At 41.6% G+C, this 20,413-nt stretch overlaps 1 protein-coding gene across 1 annotated transcript in view; it reads right to left on the reverse strand.

Moving 5' to 3' along the window:
* LOC109396921 (deleted in malignant brain tumors 1 protein) overlaps positions 1-20,413 on the reverse strand; it is a 147,298-nt gene that overhangs the window by 79,253 nt on the left and 47,632 nt on the right. Inside the window, exons 18-23 of the mRNA XM_019669164.1 lie at positions 18,737-18,817; positions 11,703-11,789; positions 7,995-8,309; positions 6,598-6,624; positions 3,438-3,467; positions 1,791-1,853 (exon numbers count right to left, since the gene is read on the reverse strand). Of these exons, the coding sequence (XP_019524709.1) occupies positions 1,791-1,853; positions 3,438-3,467; positions 6,598-6,624; positions 7,995-8,309; positions 11,703-11,789; positions 18,737-18,817 (603 nt within the window). The remainder of the gene's footprint in view (positions 1-1,790; positions 1,854-3,437; positions 3,468-6,597; positions 6,625-7,994; positions 8,310-11,702; positions 11,790-18,736; positions 18,818-20,413) is intronic.

Here is a 20,413-nt window from a genome sequence, read left to right on the forward strand (position 1 = left end):
ATCTTAGCTGTAGAGGGCAGTGTCACTGGCCCTCATATGTGGGATCCGAACCGGGGCCCTCTGGCATCCCAAACCAGCTCTTAACCAACGTGCCACTCGGCCGGCCCAGCGAGCATTGTTCTTGAGACTCTGTGTATGTGTGTCTTTGCGTATATGTGTGTGTGTGTGTGTGTGTGTGTGTGTGTGTGTGTGTGTGTGTGTGCGCACGCATGTGCGTGTGCATGCATATGGTTGGGGACAATGGCAAAGAAGAGAAAGATATGGATACTGCTCCAAGAAGCTTCAATGTCATTAAAGAAACACGTGGATACACACACATGGTACAGGAAACGAATAAGAGCTAAAAGTGAGGACAGAGCAGAAACTGCGGGATCTAGAAGAGGAAACCGCTGCTGCCATCTTGGGATGGGGGGTGGGCTGGATGGGCGTTCTGGGGGCCGAGGTTGGTGTGTTAGTGGGCATCCTCTAGGCAATGGACATGTGGGTTTGGGAGAAGTAAGTGCAAAAGTGAGAACATAAATGCAGGCCTGACTCAGAGGTTAGCCCATCTTTTCATGCTTAGCTTCCCTCATCTCAATGGGATCCTCATAGTTTCTGGAGATTAAGCTCTGGACTTTGAAGTCAGATTGTTTGTATTACCATTCCATCGACCTTGGGGACAATCTTTAAGCTATTTGAGCATGAGTTTCCCCATTGAGGAAACGGGGATTATAGAAACTCCCTCATCCAGCTGCTGAGAGTATGAGATAAGAAAATCTACATAAGGCAGTCAACACAGAGATTGACATCGTGTGAGGCAAGTCCGTTCAATAGAAATAAAGCATAAGCCACATTTATATTAGATTTCCCAGTACCACATTTTAAAAAGTAAAAAGGGAAAGGTGAAATTAATTTGAAAAATATATCTTGTTTAAGCCAATATATCCAAAACATTATCATTTCAATACATAATCAACATAATACATGTGAATGAGAGAAATTTTACATTCTTTTTATCATACTGAGTCTTTGAAAGTGTGTATTTGACACACACACAGCAAGTCTCAGTTCCTCCGAGCCACATTTCAAGGACTCAGTAGCCACATGAACAGTGCAGAATTAACGGCTTATAGAGATGATCAGAAGTATTGTCAGAATATGAATTATGTGATGGTATCATTGAAAGGTCAGCAGTTACAGATGATAGAAGAGTGGAGATGGCATCAACTAGCATGATGACAAAGTGAAATGGCCCATAACGGTGACCACTGCTCACTACGACTAGGAAGAGGTGTCCCCTTTTTGTGTGACTCACTGATAATGGAAAAAAATGAATTCTTTCCAGGTTGGCCACTTCCCAGATATTAGGCCAGATGCTCTAGTTTATTTCTTAAATTCAGAAGACTTGAGGTGACCCTTATAGTAATCGCTCACTCTGACACACACACACACACACACACACACACACACACACACACACACGCGCGCGCGCACACACACACACATGCACACCGCTACTTCTTTTCCTCTTACTCTTTATATTTGTGAAAACCTGTGAAATGAGGAGTCTTGTGTTATGATGTTCTTTAACAGTAAAATTATAGATAATCAAACATAAAATGAAGCCGGACAGCATGAAATCCAGATATCTCAGGGTCCCCTTGTCCCTTTCTTTTCAAATCATTCAACCTCAAATGGAACATCAGAGGTATCTAGTTATGGTGGCAGAACTACTGACTATCATGACAGTGCAATTTAGGAGATAATAAATTCGGTAATGGTGGGATAGAGTGCTGGGGAGGGAGTCCTACCTGCTGATGCTGAATGTGCTGCTGTTGTAGGAGAGAGTTGAGTTGAGATGGCAGCTGGCAGAACTGTAATCAAGAAGGACTGGTTAACAGTAAGGCAGTGTTTACAATGACTTGAGAAAGGTGTAACCAGCCAATGCTCCCTGAGATTTCACAGGATGTGGGTTTGCTTCAACTCTGAAGTGACCACTGTCTCAGTGATGGAAATGCAAAATCACCTGCTAGCCACTGACCCTCAGTCCTGTTCAAGTCAACCATCCACACCCTCTCTTTTCCAGACTTGATGTTTAAGTGCAGGCATTTGGTGTTTTGTGATAAGAATTATGTATTTTAGGTCTTAATATTCTCCCTAAGTGTTGGTTGGTGGTCTGGACCATCAGGACCCTGGTACTTTTATTCACTTGTTCTGCTTCTTTCATTCCTCAGTCTGTTTTATTGCTGACATGTCTCTGTGTCGAAGGTATTGCCCTAGCATGGACCGTCTCCATGAATCCACAGGATCCCACGTTCTCTTCTGTCTCCAGACCTGACTCTGTGACACAGCTGACCATGGGAGTTACCTACAATACCCACAAGGGACACGGACAGAAGAATTGACAGTGGGTGGACGACCATTGCTTATCTCTCTGTATTGACTTGGATAGGTGACTCTTCTATCTCGCCTTTCTTCTCTCTGCTTGCTGTTTAGGTCACCATATTTCAAGGCACATCCTGAGTGATGTGTCTGTTTCTGTGCCACTGAGCAGTAGCAATTACAGAATTATATTTGATAAATAGGTGTGGGAGGCAGAATACTAGCCTCCCAAAGATGCTCACACCCTAATCCCTGCACCTGTGACTATGTTCCAGTTACATGGCCAAGGGGAATTAAGGCTGCAGAGGGAATTAAGATTGCTAATCAGCTGCCTTAAAATAGGGAGGGATCCTGGGTTATCCATGTGGGCCCCATGTAATCGCAAGCATTCTTAAAAGTGGAAACAGAAGATAAGAGAAGAAAGTACGAGAAAAATTGAAGACACTACACTGTTGGCTCTGTAGATAGAAAAATGAGGCCATGAGCCAAGGAATGCAGGCTGCCTCCAGAAACTGGATAAGTCAGGAAGTGGGTTCTGTTCTAGAGCCTCCAGACTGAACATAGCTGGGCTGGCGCCTCTGATTTTAGCTCAGCGAGACCCATTTTGGGCTCCCGACCTCTAGAACTGCAAGACGATAAATTTGTGTTATTTGAGCCACTAAGTTTGTGGCAATTTGTTACAAATGCAATAGGAAATTTATACAATAAGCAAATATTGCATATGATCAGATGATGTTTCTTCCAAAGAAAATTTGAAACATATCATTTGTAAAAGTGGAAAGAGGTTGAATAATCTCAAAGCAGGTGGCCAAAATGACACTTAAAGACAATTACAAAACCACTATGTTCAAAATGGTTTTCATTATTTATTCAAAGCAATGGCATTGTTATCTAATTTTCTTTAGAAGTTAGTGACTCTACTGAAAATTAGCTCCACACAAACTCAGCTATAAGAGGCAGGTTATAATGATCCAGGAAAATAAGTCAACAGCAATTATGTTCTTTCTTTCTTTTCTGTATTTGGATGGGTAATCAGAAATGTCTCAGGGGAAAACAGTACAAAAATGTTCTCTTACCTGATAATATGGTTGCTGAATTTCCATCACCTGTTGGTACAAGAAAAATAGAAATGTGATTTATTTAATTAAATTGAATAGTCTTCACCTTACCTACTTACTGATTTTCAACAGATCTTTAATGTGACAGACCAAACATGAAATGTAAACTAAATGAAGTCCTAGTGATATACAGTCCCTTGGACATAACAGACTCTCAGAATCATTTGCTGAGTTGATTGTTTTGAAGAAACTATAGGAAATAGCTTTAATATGTGAGACTCGTTCTTCAGAATGCCCACACAATGAGAGCAAGCCAGTCACCATTGGAACTTAGGGCCACCTGCCTGTCTAGGGCAGTGGTTCCCAACGGGGACCAAAGCAGGATGACCATGGTATGTCCACATCTGAGCTGCTTTCTCAGCTCATGCCTCCCTTAGGACCCAGTGGCATCATACATATCATACATTCCTCCTGGACCCTTGGCGAACATTTCTATTAATCTGCATATACCCTGCTCCCGATTTCAAATGACTGACAGTAGAATAATATAACTTCATAGCAAGACCAGAAAGGTAGAAATACAAGATTAAATGACCATATGATGTAAGAGAAATAAGTAGTAAAACAACCGACCAATCAACAAAACCCTTAGCTAATTATTGAAACTGATCATTCAACGAAGCTCTGAATTTCCTGAAATTTGGCGACAGATGGAAATCGCGGTGTGTAATGGAACTCTCAGTGCCTGATAAATAGTATCTTCCTAAAGGAAGTTATCGACTTTTGTTTGAGGAAGCTGAGCATTTTAATGACTGCTACGTTGTCTCCATGCAGTTTTGTAGGAGGGGCAGAACGCTAGCACATGTCTATTGTTTTCATTCAGCAAGTATTTATTTAGAACCTATTGTGTACTGGGAATTGTCCTTGGCTCTGAAATAAACTTGCCAAAATTCTTGCTCTCACAAAATTTACATTCTGGGGAGTGGGGTGGGATGCATGAGAGCAGGTGCACAGAGCGAAATGTAAAGACTATCTCAGGTGGTGTAAGTACTATGATGAGATAAACAACAGGTTGATAAAACAGGACATGGCTGAGAGAGTGAATTTTGGATTGCATATTCAAGGGAATCCTCCCCGAAGGAATGACATTTTAGCTGGCACCTGATTATAAGGAGTCAGTCGAGGAAAAATCTGGGAGAAGAGCGTGCCAGACAGAAGGATGAGCCAGTACAAAGGCCCTAAAATGGAACTACCTTGTCAGTTTCAAGAACAAAGCTGATGGGGAACACAGTGCAAGACGACGTGTTTTATCAGTGGTCAGAAACATAGACAAGAATTAGATCATGTGGGGTCTTAAAGGTCACGGTAAAAGATTTCGATATTATTCCAAATACAATAGAAAGTTTTTGGAGGGTTTTGAGTAAAGGGAAATGGTCTGATTTACAATTTACCAGCCCATTCTAATTTCTGGGACAAGAATAGATTATGTGTGTGTTGGAGGGGAAGAGAAGGGGTAGAAGACTATTTAGAAAATTGTTCTTCTAATCAGGATGAAAGATGATGGGGACTGGATGGTAGCAGTAGCAGTGGAGTTGGAAGATGCTAACAGGTTTAGTATATAGTTTGGAAGTAGAGCCAGAGAATTTTCTGATGCATTGGTTGTGTGGAGTGAGGAAAAGAAAGGGAGGAATAAGAATGGCTCCAAGGACCTCTGGATTGAGAAGCGATTGGGAAGCACGTGTCCATTTTTAACACCAGCTCTCCATAAGAGCCAAGCAAGGTATCATAATATCAACTGACTAGCAGCTGTGTCCCTTGATAACTTTATGGCCTGGGGCAAGTTGATTAACTTTTCTATGCCTCAGTTTCCTCATCAGTAAAATGGGAATCACAATAGTACCTACTTCACAAGGTCTTGTGAAAACTAAATAATCATGCCTGCAAAGTACTTAGAATTCACACATTCACTGGAGCAAGGGTGAAGAACCTAAATCCTGCGGTTCAACTCCAGCCCAGTGCCTGGTTTTGTAAACAAAATTTTATTGCAACACAGGCTTGTGCACCAGTTTATGAATTGTCTGTCTGCTTTTATGCTATAAGAGCAGAGTTGATAAATGCAACAGTGACTATCTGTTCCCCAAAGCCTAAACTATTTACTATCTGACCTTTTACAGAAAAGACTTGCTGACCCCAGAATTAAATAACTCTGCAGGTAAAGGTCTTAGAACAGAGCCTGGAAAATCATTAACACTCAGTAAGAGTTGGCTCCTGTTATCAGTCAGTGGATGTGATCTCATTGAACACAGATGGAGCCCTGTGAAGGATGTAGATGTTTTTATCCCCCTTTTATTTTTATTTATTTATTTTTATCCCCCTTTTAAAACAGAGAGTAAGTGGCTTGTCCAAGGTCACACTAAATAAGTGGCAGAGATGGAATTTACATGCAGACTTTCTGCTGCCAAACCCACCGTCTTTCCCTTATCCCAAAGCTCGCTGGGCTAGTTACACACATCTGCCTGGAACAGATTCCCACTGGGTTTACTAGTTGCAGGACTAACCAGTTTCCTAGTACACAAATAAATGGGTAGTTCATGGACAAATTATGTAGACTGTTGGTTTTAAACTAAAAGGCAAGTTTGCATCAAATAAAGACTAGTATTGCAAATTCAACATGAAAATATTTCCTATCTTGACATTAGCAGTGATTCCTCAGCACTCTCTCCAAGGAGAGGGTTTGAGAATTCAATATCTGTTAGGACGTAAAAGTGTTCATTCCCTTCACCAGCCACACTGAGCCCACATAGTGGGAAAGAACTTACGTTGAACAAATAATTTACCTAGAGTTTTCCTTAACATGTTGGTAGGAATAGTGCTTTTAACAGCAATTCCATTGGAAAAAAAATATCAATACTAGAGCATAACTTAAAACCCTCATGACTGAAATTGCAAATAAAGGTAACTCTTGTGAAAAAAACAAAGTGGCCCAACAGCATTTTCAGCTTAGTGGTAGGATCATCTTAATGGCCCAGGAATGTGGAAGTGACAAATAATGATTGTCGAAATGGGGCAGTCTGATCCCTCCCACTATTGATTCCATGCTTTTCTTTATGAGCTACCTAATACCTGCCCAGGTAACTCAGAGAATGAAAAATGTCAGGCAATGCAAGCGTGAACTTACCCAATGCAGGTTTTAAATGCTCCGTCTCTGTTAATATGTAGGAAAAGAAAAGATCACTTCAGAAAGGGGCACTTTTTTCCCCTAGAAATGCTTCTATTCAAAATTAATTTTAAAATGAAAGAATGTGATTCTGAGAAATAAAAATTTGACTCTCCTGCCTTAGTTCAGATGACTTCAATTAACCATCCAACATAGAAATGTTTATTAGTACAGTGTGCCTAATAACGTATGTTCCATCCAATTGTGGCTTTGCTGTGTCACCCCGCACACTCTGTGACACCTCCAGGTGGAGGCAAACACTCGTCACACACATAACACAGGTGGAACCCAGTGGCTTTACCGAATAAACTGCTTTGATGGAATTCTAAACCCAAAACACAACAAAACAAAACACATCCAAATCAAAGGGAAAATAGAGAAACAAAAAATACATGTAAACAAGCCCAGCACCGCCCCCACCCCCCACAAATATTTAAGCTGTTTGCATTGACTTTAAAAACATATTAATTACATTAGTGTCATGTGAATAGAGTCTTTCTGGTTGGATACAATTGGAATTTTTAGCAAGTGACCAAGTTCACTGCTCTAGACCCACTAAATTATTTCCTTTATCTCCCCTTGGCCATTGGCACACACATTATGTCATTAGCATTGGTAGTACTCTGTATATTAGTCACGTGCTTGGTGGAAATTCATTTGTATATCTAGACCAGTGGTTCTCAATAGGGGGCAGTTTGTCCCACCAAAGGACATTTGACAATGTCTGAAGACATTTTTGATTGCCATTCAGTGGGCAGAGGTCAGGGACACTGCTAACCAGCCTACAGTGCATGTGCAGGACAGTCCCCACCACGAAGAATTACGTGGTCTCAGATGTCAACAGAGCTGAGGCTGAGAAAGCCTGGTCTACGATGGCCGTGATAATTACTAATTGGTCAGAGGTTTGTGATTAGCAATACATGGCCAGAGCTCACAATCCACAGGACAACAGTCAGTGCTGTTTTAATTTATAAACCCCTCATTTTTCCACCTTCATTAGACTGCAAACTTTCAGTTCTTCACAGTGCTCTGAGGAAAGGTAAGATACCCTCAGAGAGTGATGAATGCCACTATTATATTGTGTTTCCACCGGTTATTTTGAGATCTGTTCCTTGTAATGGAACCACCAATATCTCCCACTATTTTTCTCTGTGCAAAATCCATTTCAACATTTCGTGGCTAGGAAATTCCCGAGCTCAAGTTGAAGCTCTCAGATTCCCAGTGACTCTGTCCTTTTGGCTCACAAAAGTGGTCAGAGATGGCCTACAATAACATAGGTGCAAGTCCCGATGTGAGATTGGTGGTGATGACAGTGGGATAATGAGATGTGCATCCTGGGAGGGAGAGGTGGCCATTACCTGAGCAGATGACACTGGCATCTTCTCCAGGACCGCAGTTATGGAGGGACCAGCCGGCGTGAGGACATTGTCCTAGAGAACTCTCCCTTCCTGTGCAGTCCACATCATCCAGCAGAAACTTGCCTTCACCTTCACCAAAGTGGGCCTCCACAGGAGCTGCCAGGGCATGCCCACAGTTCAGCTGCCGGCACACCACGTCAGCGTCGTGCAGGTCCCAGCGGTCATCGCAAACCCTGCCCCGCTGGCCATGGTAGAAAACTTCTACACGTCCAGAACATCCTCCTGAGCCATTCACTAGCTGTAGCTGTGGCCAGCCTTTTAAAGATATAGAAAATATTGCATGTTAGGAGCAGTAACATATTCTGCTCAACCCGCTTGTTGAATCACACAGCAAGTATTGATTGAACAGTTGCCAGGTCATGGCAGATAGCACAGCGGATGCTGTGGTTCACAGGACAGGCCTGGGCTTTGCTGTCACTGAGTTTAGAGTCTAGTTTGAGGAGACCGGAGGAGGCACTCACATTAATCCAAAACTAAGTTCACAAATTAGCAGCTATAAAGTAGTCGCGGGGATATAAAGTACAGCATAGGGAATATAGTCAATAATATTGTAAAAACTATGTATAGTGCCAGGTGGGTACTAGGCTTATCAGGGGGATCACGTTGCAAGTTATGTAAATGTCTAACCGCTATGCTGTACACTTGAAACTAATATAATATTGAATGTCAACTGCAATTGAAAACATTTTTAATTAAAAAAAACCACACACCAAAACTAAGTTTAGATTGACAACTATGCTAAGTGCTAAGAAGCAGAGGGGGAAATATTCGTAATGTTTTTAAGAGTACATTATGGGAGTTAGGGGTTCCAGGATACTTTTTCTAGGAAGTGATGCAGGACCTGAGGCTTGGAGGAAGAGTAGAAAGGGGTTAAGGAGACAAAAAGGAGCAGGGTGGAGGGCAGAGCCTTCCTCAGTGCATTGAAGAAAAGCAGGAGTTTATTACTGAAGTGAATGCATGGTGGCCGCCAGATGGAACTGCTCTGTTTGGTAGTGTCTGTAAGATTGGAGACCTACCCACCCACCATTTAGAAGCCCGTCACCCACCAAAGCACATCAAATGAGGAGTTAGAAAACCTTGATCACTTGGTGAGGTATGTAAATGTCTAATGACTATGTTGTTCTGTACACCTGAAGCTAACATAATATGTCAATGGTAATTGAAAAATAAATTTAAAAAAATTAAAAACAAAACAAAGCCTTGACTCACCACCAGGAAATGGTGTTAGGATCTTAGAGTCTAAGATCAGAGAGAAAGAAAAGAGGTGTCACTGTCATGAAAAATAGTCCACCCTGGATTATTGGGGAGCATTGCGTGTATGAGATGATTTCATGGAGTAGACACTGAGCTGAGAGCATGCTTTGGGAAATGTATTCAGTAGGTTGTTTCTGATTAGTGACAAGTGAGAAATTGATAGTGTATTTTGGCAGCTCAGAGTCACTTACACATTGTTCTTTTAAACCGGATTATTATTATTTGTGTGTGTGTGTGTGTGTGTGTGTGTGTGTGTGTGTGTGCGCGCGTGTGCAAACATACCTCCTTCCAGAAAGGCAAAAAGGTCAAGTGCTTGTAGAAGTGTACTCCTCATAAAGGAACTTCTGAGGAAGAGGGTGCCGAAGGACTCTGGCTTACCACAAAGGGAGTGCTTTTCTCCCTTCCTCTGTGAATTTGCTAAACGGGGATGAAAAGGTGCACAGTGCCCTGAAGCTACACACAGGTCTGTTCAGATTCACAGGCATTATTGGGGTGTCTGAAGTGAGGATTTTCTTTAGTCCAATTTTAGTTTATTTACATCTTTGAATGATAATTTATTAAATCACATTTATATCCTCACTCCATGATTTTCTAAAATACATTTGGGCAACAAGGACAAAACAGTTGGAGGAGAAAATGTTTCCTGCATGGTTAAAGGAGGGGAAGCAGCCTGTTTATCTCTTTGCTTTGATGAGTCCTTTTGATTAAATTCACTGTTTGTCTTTGGCTCTCCCCAGCTACTGCAGTGGGTTATGTTGGTAAATGCAATCAGAGGATTGGGGGCATTTATGGCTATTCTTTTAAAGATATACTGAAGTGTGATACTTACCAAAAGCTCCTGAAGTTTCATATTCCAGAAAAAAGAAAAGGAAGTTGAACGTAGCTTGAGTCTTCTAGAGATGATAAAAATTATGGGATGCCCTACACTGGCTGGAGGGTCAGCTGTTGTCCCATTGCTAGGACCTCAGTAAAAAAGTTCAGCCTGGAATTAATCTTCTATGTGGTTATTCCAAAAAGAAATCTTGGAAGGAAAGATCTTTTGATTATTTTCAATATCCATTGAAATATAAAAATCTTAGCCTAAACTCCCTTCTCGGGAAGAGCTGAGTACATTCAACTAGGGTTGGTTTTTCTAAATTTCTCAGCCTGAGATTGGGGTTGGAGATACTCACAGGCTAAACAAGTACATCTTCCTAAGGGATCAATGACACCGGGTGTGGAGTATTTAATACACTGTTTTCATACTGAGATAAATAGGTTTTAGTATAACTTCGAAGTAAAACTTCAGGTTACTTTTTAAGATAAAAGGATTTCAAAGAGAGTCTCTGCTTGGGGCGGGGACCCTGGGCTGTGCTATTTGGGGCATTTGTTTGAGAAACTCAGGAACTGATTAATATACCTCTACACTGCCAGAATACCTTCCAGAACCTTCCATGAGCTGCACAGCAAGCCAGTCTTTGGGAGAAAGGCAGCCGGCTCCTAACCCCCATCAAAGTGTTGGTGAATGGAGTTGTCATCTTTCCCACTACCACCACCATCGAGATAATCACTACTGTTTATTGGACTCCATCTGTGTTTCAGACACTGTGCTAAACGCTGTACAACGAACATCTTTTTAAGGCTCACAACCACCAGAGAGTGGTCACCACAGCCAACTCTGGGTTTGCGTCTCAGCTCTGCCACTCACTTGCTATGTGATTTGTGTGGGCCCCTTCACCTCTCCCTTTCCTCATCTGTAAAGTGGGGACAGTGATAACAGTGCTGCCTCAAAGGTGATTAATGAATCGAGTACATATACAGGGGCTGGCACGGAAGCAGCACTTAGCAGCTGGCGGTTTTTATTATCTCCACTTTACTGATGAGTAATTAGAGAGATGAAGAGACTGATACGAATCCCCACCATTAGCTGCTGACGAGAGCCCTCCGCAGGTTGGTCCCCTGACTTTTTCTTCTCAGTGGCTACAGAGCAGCACTTCTCAAAGTGTGGCCCACACACAACGCACATCATTCGAATCTCTGGGGAGGTGTGCTAAAAATGCAGATTCCTGGAGCTCTCGCCATGTCTGGGAGTGGGACCTGGGGTTTTGCATGGTCAACAAGCTCTTGGGGGGATGATTATATACCCCAAGATTTAAGAGCCCTTGGAATAGAGACCCTTAAATCAGTCTATAATGTATAAGAACCATGAAGTTAGATAAAGATCTGAGGACATCCCTGTCTTGTTAAGCAGAAATAAAAATGAGGAGTCTTTATTCTAGGGATGAGGGACTTGCCCTGCTGGGTGGGGACCGTCCATCCCCAGGGACCTTCACAGCTTCTTAGCATTTCTGCCCCACAGGTGCCACCCTCGGGCCCTTGTCCCTCAGACCAAGGGGTTGTCAGGTTCTGACTCACTGTCTCGCTGCTCCACAGGTGTGCCCGGCAGGGTGCTTCTCTTCCATGGCCGTTCTCTGTGTCTTCTGATGTCCCTCCTGGAACAAACTGAGACACATCAGCCATGTTAGAACCTGGGTGCTCAGAACAGGGAGAACATGACCTGGTCTCAGAAAGCAGCTTCCTGGGCCCTACTATGCCCCATTGACTCACAGGCTCAGTGGAGTGAGGCCTGGAAATCTGAATTTTTAATAATCCAAGTGATTATTTTGTCGTGCAGCTAAGTTTGGGAACCCATTTCTGGAATCGTCTTTCTTTAAGCTCTTGCTTTGGAATGTACTGGGTCTTCCTTTTGATCAGATAAATGTTTGTACCAGTTACTCCAGCTTTTTGTCAGCCAGTCTATTTTATTACGTATCTTACCTATCTGTACTTAATTCTGAAGCATTAAAAAAATTTTTTATTATGAAATACATATTTTTTAGAATTAGTTTCAGCTGTACAACACAGTGCAATTGTTATGCTTTTTACCCCTCAAAGTGACAACCCCCCTCCCCCAATCCGCCGCCCCCACTTCCCCCAATATCATACATATTTATTACAAATCCCTTGACTCCACTCCCACACTATACTCCACATCCCATGACTATATATATATATATATATGTGTGTGTGTGTGTGTATAAATATATATATATATATATATATATATATTCACTTATAGTTGACATACAGTATTATACAACATCAGCTTCAGGTGTACAGTGCAGTGATCAAGCCTCTTCCCCATCCATGATGCGGTCTCCCTAGCAAGATATGTGACCACCTGACACCCTACAAAATATTTACAACATTATTAATTATATTCCTCGAACTGTCTTTCATGTCCCTGTGGCAATATTGTAGTTGCGTATTTATGAAGCATTTTTTTTAATTGAGCTACAGTTTGCACATAAATTTGACCATGCATTTTTTAAAAAAAGATTTTTATTGGGGAATTGGGGGGATGGGAACAGCGCTGGGGAATTGGGGGAAGGGGAACAGACAAGTGGCTGTCGTTTTGTTCTTCAGTCTAGTTGTGGAGGACGTTGTTTCACTGGCCCAAATTGGCACCATCATTGCGCTCTTCCTGGGCGAGGCAGATCAGTCGCCGGCTTCTGGACGGCCGCTCACGGCGGCTGCTGGCTACTCACGCTGACTGCTGGCTACACACGGTAGCACAGGGGCTGCAGCATACACCATCGCCGGCGACTCACGGCAGCCCAGCTCCAGGTTGAGCTGTTGTTCAGCATCTTAGCTGTGGAGGGCAGTGTCACTGGCCTTCATATGTGGGATCCGAACGGGGGCCCTCTGGCGTCCCAAGCCAGTTCTTAACCATTGCGCCACTGGGCCGGCCCTGACCATGCTTTTTAGTTTTAATTTAACGTTTTCCAATATATCCCGAGTTGGTCTTTTTATGAAAAAATTTCTCTTCTTTTGCTTTAAATTTATTTTTCTAATTTTATTTTTGTAATAGACTTATCCTTTGGGGGTTAATTAACGTTATTTTACAGGTTTGGATTTGTCTGGTAAAGGTAGTTTTGGTGAGGGGTGAGATGTTTGTGCTACTCCTTATAAACACAGCTGTCCTTTTTCCCTGGTTCCCAGCTCTTTCTGGTTAAGTACAATCACTTGGATGTAACCATTGTCTTTGAGCAAACAAACAAGGAATATCTCTCTGGCAGATTTTGTACCTTGAGACTCTCTGCCTTTGGCTCCTACCTGTTTCTTTCAGCCATTATGAAGTGACAACTTACTCAGTAGACAAAGCACCCAGGACACAGGCCTGTGATGCTGTTGGGTCTCAGTATATTTACAGTAGTTCATTTAGACCTGTCGGGTCTGTTGGGGAGGACCTACTGGGTCTTGTCATTGGATAAGGTCTTGGGGACTTATGAGAGACATACAGAGCCTGGTACTTAGAGCTGGAAAACAAAAATCTATGTCAACTATACCAGTTGAACACTAGAGCAGACAGGATGTAGTCTGTGACTAGATGTGTGCTAGGCTGCAAGACCAAGGAGAGGTCTCTGTGTGGGGAGGGGACACTTCTGGAAGCCAACAAAGTTGGTGTTGTTAATAATAATAATAGTTAACCCTCATTCAATGCCTACTGTGTGGCTGTCACGAGTCTAAGGACTTTCCATATCTTAATTGCCTTGATTTGACTTGAAAGCTACTCTATATTGTTTTCATTTCCATTTAATAGATTAGGAAGTTGAGGTACAAAGAAGCCAAGTAACTTTCCCAGACCACATAGCTAATAAGAGGCAATGCTGGGATTTGCTTCCAGAGTCTAGACATTTAGTCCATAAATTATCTAGCCCCTCATGTTCCTGGCATTTCTGCTTCTTTTCTTTAATTCTTCTTTTCCTCCCACACCTCAAATGTCCCACCACCAGGTCAGGTAATTCTTCCTTTTATAATGCCACTTCTACTTATTCTTTTACATAAGCAATAATCCCATGTCTGCACAGAGCTTACACTTTGCAAAGCACTTTCGCACTCATTGTCTCATTATAGTATCAGAGAAGCCCTGCGCCACGTGCTTGGCAGGTCCTGCAAGGTGAATGGATTGCAGTCATCTCTCCAAAGCATCACCTCTACTGCTGCTATCCAAACCCACCGGGGCCACCTTGAATTAGGGTTTTCATTTTTTTTTAACTTTGTATGGACTCCATGATCTTTTTTTTTAAACCAGTTTTTCTAATTCAATGTCTCCTCACGTTAGGCCATGTCATCTGTGCACTCATCTGAAAAAGCCACTTTAGTGTCATTCCCTATTATGATACTTCGTCACTTATTGAATAAAGCCCAAAGTTTTTAGCCTCAATTTTAAATCCCTTCATAATCAGAATCACAGCTACCTTTTCAGCTTCTCTCCCATTTACATATTGTTTTCTCTGCCCCAGAAGGAAGCTTCACGCTGCCCACCTCTATGACTTTTCTCGGGTTATTGAAATTCCTTGGAATGTCATAATCCCTCATATCAACATGGCATCCTAGCCATTTAGGCAAGACCAATCCCAAATGGGAAGTCTTTATAAAGTGTTTCCTAATTCCCCCAACTTGGAAGCCTGACCAACCAAAGTCCTCTTGCTCAGTTTATTCAAGTTTAGCAAATATCACTGAGCACCTAAGGACCAAATGGCAAAGGATAGTGTCTCAGTAACTCATCGGATAGCCATGGACTTGGAGCTACCTCTGTTCCTGTCTTGTCTTACCAATCAGATTGGAGGGTCCTGGATGGAAGGAACCATCCTCCCTGCAGTGCCTGGGACCTACGAGGCACTCACTAAATGACTGGCAAATGAATTAATGGTGTAGGATGTCAGATGGAACTTGAAGAATGGGTTGGCTAAATTTAGAGGAAGTAGATAAATAGGAATGAGACCTTTTATATAGGGATCAATAAGTATCCATCTAGTATCCATCTGAACTAGAGCAGTGGCTCTGTGATGGAAGTAGAGTGGGCATAAGGAGGGGTAAAGAGGAAAGCCTGATTTTTTTAGGGGTTTGAATGCGAGGAAGAGAAGTATGGGCATTTTAAGTGACCATGGAGGCTCCATTTTGGGTTCTTGCTTAGAGAAGGAACATAACAGCACAGTGCAGAGGCAGCTAGAGGTGAGTGAGAGACAAAGGTAGGGAGAAAAGTGGGGTGCAGATGACTCTGTTGAATTAACCAGAAGGTGTTGTAGGCTTGGCCTGTGATGGCAGCTCCAGGTATAAAAAAAGGGGAAGAATAAAATGTAAGACAATGGAGAGAGAGAGAGAGAGAGAAGAGAAGGTTGGCCCTCAGCCTTATAAGCTGCATAAGGCAGAGTGATACCTGCTGAAAGTCTGACCAGAGGTGAATGAGGGAGTGGACAGCTGTGGCAGCTGTGTGGACCCAGCTGAGATCTGACACCTTGAACTTCCCTCCTGACTGAGGTGCCAGGGATGGAAGCCCAGGGCCTGAGGAACCACAGAGCCAGGGCTGAGTGCACCGGGCAGGGTCTGTGGGTGTGTGGGAAGGAGGGAAGGTTGTGGTCAGGTGTGGCACCACAGCTGAACAGATTGTAACTTGATCACAATGTGGTTTTTAGAGGCTATTTTAACTATTTAACTTGGATTGTGTTGATCAGATAAACTCTACACCAGGGAATAATCACATTTCCAGAAATAGCTCTTCCTTTTCCAGTGGTCAACAAGTTGCCCCTTGTCCTCACATTTTCCAGGTGAATTGCCCTATTAACCAAGTTTCAGTGGTCTGTGAAGCCCCAAATCCCCCTGATACGAGTGATACTTGCACTGAACTGTGGTTGCATTTCTGGCTGATTGTTCCCGGAAGGCCTCACTGGCCCCATTGTCTGTAAGACTCTTGTGCAATTGGCATGAGTTGCCTATAAACACCTATGAGTATGAGCGCATATCATATTACTAATCCATACACTCCTGGAAGCTCAAGAATACGCTCCTATAACTGTAGAGTGATGTACACATAGAGGGGCGGGGGAGGAGAGAGTACAGTGTGAACAAAAGGATTGGAGAAGGGGCAAATATAAAAGGGGAGACAGACAGTCCTTGAGAAAATGGCCCCAGTGATAGCTGATACTTGCAAATCGTGTCTATAAGATCTACTGCACCTCTCTAATATCCTTAGATTTAAGGAACTCAGGAGGGAACAACCCCATCATCCTGTTGTCTTTATTTTGAGAGGATCCAGTAAGCAGACTTCAATGGTGTGATAGCCTTGCTCATTGTTTTTCATTCATTTGTTCAGACTATTTATGGAATGTCCTCTACTGTGCCCAGAGCTGTGCTAGGAAATGGGTCCACAAGCGTAACTGTGTGCCCTCAGTGTGGCAAGTATTTGGCAGTAATTTGGCAAATTTCAAGGAAAGCAGGATAAAGCAGAAGAAGAAGAGAGCTGAATATTGTTGTAACTAGATTATCAACATGCCAAATTCAGTGTAATAAATAGCCCTCATTTTGGCTGATTTAGCCACTGGGACTTGGTTTTTTCAGTGTGATAGCCAGAAGTGAGGTTAATCTTTGTTCCAGGAACCCACTCTGCTGTTTCCACCACATTGTCAAGTAGTTATCAAGGTATAGACTTAAGAGAGTCACTGGGTTTTAAGGTGGCTTTTTTTTTCCAGTTTCCAGAAATCATTAAACTCATTTATACAAAACTGGGGGGCTTTCTCTTCATTTCCCCCATCTTGCATCTATCCTAAATCCTTTAGGCACTTGATTCCAAACAGTTCAAATCATAGTCCTAGTCCATTCTACCTCCCAAGAGTAAAAATGTACTTCAAATAAGACCCTGGGGGCAGAGCTCCTTGAGATTCATTCCAGATTGTTCCAGGGGTCACTTCAACCATGCCTGTAACTACATTTCCAAAGCCCACACTTTGCTACTTTCAGCACCATCAAAGTCAGTGTCATCTTTGCCACATTGGAACAAACATGATGAATTTTAATTTTGAATTCTCTCAAAATTTGAAAAATGCTATACTTCAGAAAACCCCATCCATTTCCCACATACCTTGGTATAGTTCATAATTCTTCAGAGAACCTGTTTTCACAGTATGGGAAAAAAGAACTCCTTTCCTGCTATACATGGTAAAAATACTAAATCTATTACTTGAAACCTACCACTGAAATATTGAAAGGGGAAAATATCTTGGCTTCTTGGGGGAATGGAAACACTAGGTAAAATGTTGTAATCCAAATCTGATAACCCATATTTTCATCTCTTCTCTGTTTAAAATACACAGTTTAGAATTTACAGCATCTACAATAGCAGTTAACATTGATTTAGCATTATTCTAGGCCTGAAGCATTCTTCTAAGTAATTTACAAACATTATTTCATTAAATCTCCCCAATAAACCAATGAATTATCCTTTTTATATGTGAGAGGAAACAACACCAGGAGAGATTAAAAAACTCACCCAAATTCACACGGTCACAAAATATGTAATTAGGGCTTGAATTATGCAGATCTTTCTGGCCCTAAAGCTATGTTCACAAACTCATACATATAAATGAAAAACATAGGCATATAAATGAAAAACAATGCCCCGAATCCCAAAGGATTCAAGAAATCACTTAAATCCTTAATACCCTAGTATGTTTTAATAATGTTTGAGTAACTGACATAAATGTATCTATTAAATTAGTTGCAGAATAGAAAATGAGTTTGAGTATAAACTTTACAATCAAACATTATTCTGAGTGATGAATTAGATTTTCCTTTATAGTGATAAACATTATATTGAAGATATTTGTTGATCAAGAGTATTTCCAAATTATCATTTGTTAATATAAGTAGGAAACCTAACAGAGAACTTTAATATTTCCCCTAAAACCACAAAATAGCAATAAAAATAATTAAAATTATGTAGATAGTTTTAGTTAATTTAGTTCCAAGTTAAATTAAAATTTCCTTAAGATATGGAGTACAGATTAAGACTAAGAATATGAAATTGATAATTTTTTTAAAATAGAAAGGTAGAGATTTTCAGATTAAAAGACCTCATGAATCAAGTCCAGATAATTTTATGTCATGTCAAATTTTCAGACGAAGATATTTTTTTACAGTACATCTTTCAACTCCACTCAGCAACAGTAAAGAAGTCATGACAGTAATTCCATACCTCTAGAGCTAAAATATCAACATATAGGCCAAAGAACATTTTCAAAGCCCTTATTTAATTAGCCTACAGCCAAGTATTCCCTCTTTGTCCATCTCTCTCCAGAATCCTAGAAACAGAGCCATGCTTTTAAAGAGCAATAAATTGTCTGGTGCCTTGTTTCCAGAAAATAAATCTGACAGAAAATATCTGACCAAACTTCCCTAAATCAATCGCATCAGTGGTTGGATTGCATTAAACACAGTAAAAGCTCTCTTTGTCTGGATTTCATTTTAAGCTTTCCAATAGTGTGTTGGTGGACTACCTGCAAATATCCATACTTTCTCTTCCACATTCAGAACAAGGCGTGAACGAAACAGCCCCTGGGGTATCAGCGTACCTGCTTCCTGTCGAATGGCCACATGGAAGAGTAGCAGGCAGAGCAGGAAGGCTGGGCGGCCCATGCTGGGAAGGCTTCCAGCTACTGGAGAACATGGGGTTTCAGCTTTATACACTCTGCAGGCTCCCCTTTTAGGGGGTGGCATGCAACTTGATGCTCTTTTCAGGCGTGGATTGGCAGGCACTCAGAGCAGGGGACAACTCATTTGCTTTGGCATGTTGTGTGTATTTGCTAGGGGGAAAGGTGATTCTACCTACTAGAGGCATTTAGAGAGATGAAGAGAGAAATTGTATGTTGGTAGCTGGCTAGACAGGTGGGACTCTCTACCTCCTGAGGTGGGGAAAGAGGCCATCGAGCGCTCTAGATTTCACAGAAGGCACCATTTCCTTTAGCATGTGGCACTTCCTAGGAAGAAGCTGCTGAAATCTACTGATCTTTCAATGCCTATACTTGCCTCTCCTCCTTTCTTGAAGTTTTCCCTTATTCCCCAACTACACTCTCTAATTCCCACAGCACCCACTTGCTACCTCTCTTATAACACTCAGTACATTCTGCTTTAAGTGTAGTTACTAGGGTTTCATCTTATTTCCCCTGCTAGCTAGCAAACTCTTTGAAGGAAGGACTTCTCTTTATAGCATTCATAGCCCTACTTACAATATTGCTTACTTAGCGTAATGCCTTGTACTTAAATATTTGTTGAATGAAACTTTGAAGTACTCATTGATATCTGATGTTCTTCCAATTATTGTTTTCCTAACAGATATTTTCTCTCTACTTAAGTCATTGGTTTAACAAACTATCCTATAATTTCAAAGGATATAACAGCCTTCTGATAGAGGACACACCAGAAGTGTCTAACTCTATATCACTTTGGATGAAACAGTGGAAAGGATAGGAAGGTTTTATAGACTCAGGGGCCCCGGGTTGTGAGAAGGAGTTTGAAGGAAGTATTTTTCCAGCAGAATACTCACTCCGATCTTACTTATTAAGACCATTCTGCAAGTTGGGTAAATCCAATGTGTTGGTCTCTGTGTCCTGCAGAAATGGCTTTTGGGCTTCTCTTGTGTACAGGATATCCAAGATCAGGCAAGTCCATGTCTGCTCATGATGGAAAAATAGGATCTTTCCATGCAGGGATGGGCATTGAAAGATGGATAGGAGGGAGGTGAGCTGTGACTTGGGTTCATAGGCCCTGGGTCTTGTTTTCTCCACTGTGATTTAGGGTAATATACTTAGCTTCACAAAGCCTTATTTCCTTCATCTAAAAAAGTGAGATAATACTATCTGCCCTGCTTACTTTAGAGGGTTATTGGGAGGATTCAATAAAATTAGGTATCTATATAAGATCTGTACATTTTAAAAACAAGATTACTCTTTCTCAATAGATGTACTTGTAACAGAGATTTTGAGTTTTTCTAACAGTCTCAATGTCATAAATCATAGAATAAATTCAGTCAAATTGAAATAAGGCAGGAAAAAAGTAGGTATAAAGGGAGAGAGATTACTACATAGACAAAGTGACCAAAGCTGGTATAATATTTCACAGGCCAAAAATGGATCTATTTTGTTTTTCTGTAACTCAGTCTCTTTCGAACTCCCCTCTCTGTCTAGAGGAGACTATAGAATTTAGTTTAAATAAGTCTCAATAAGTGGAATAAAGTAAAATAATAGTCATGT

Source organism: Hipposideros armiger, unplaced genomic scaffold (genome assembly GCF_001890085.2).
Source record: "Hipposideros armiger isolate ML-2016 unplaced genomic scaffold, ASM189008v1 scaffold_549, whole genome shotgun sequence".
Classification (NCBI taxonomy): Eukaryota; Metazoa; Chordata; class Mammalia; order Chiroptera; family Hipposideridae; genus Hipposideros; species Hipposideros armiger.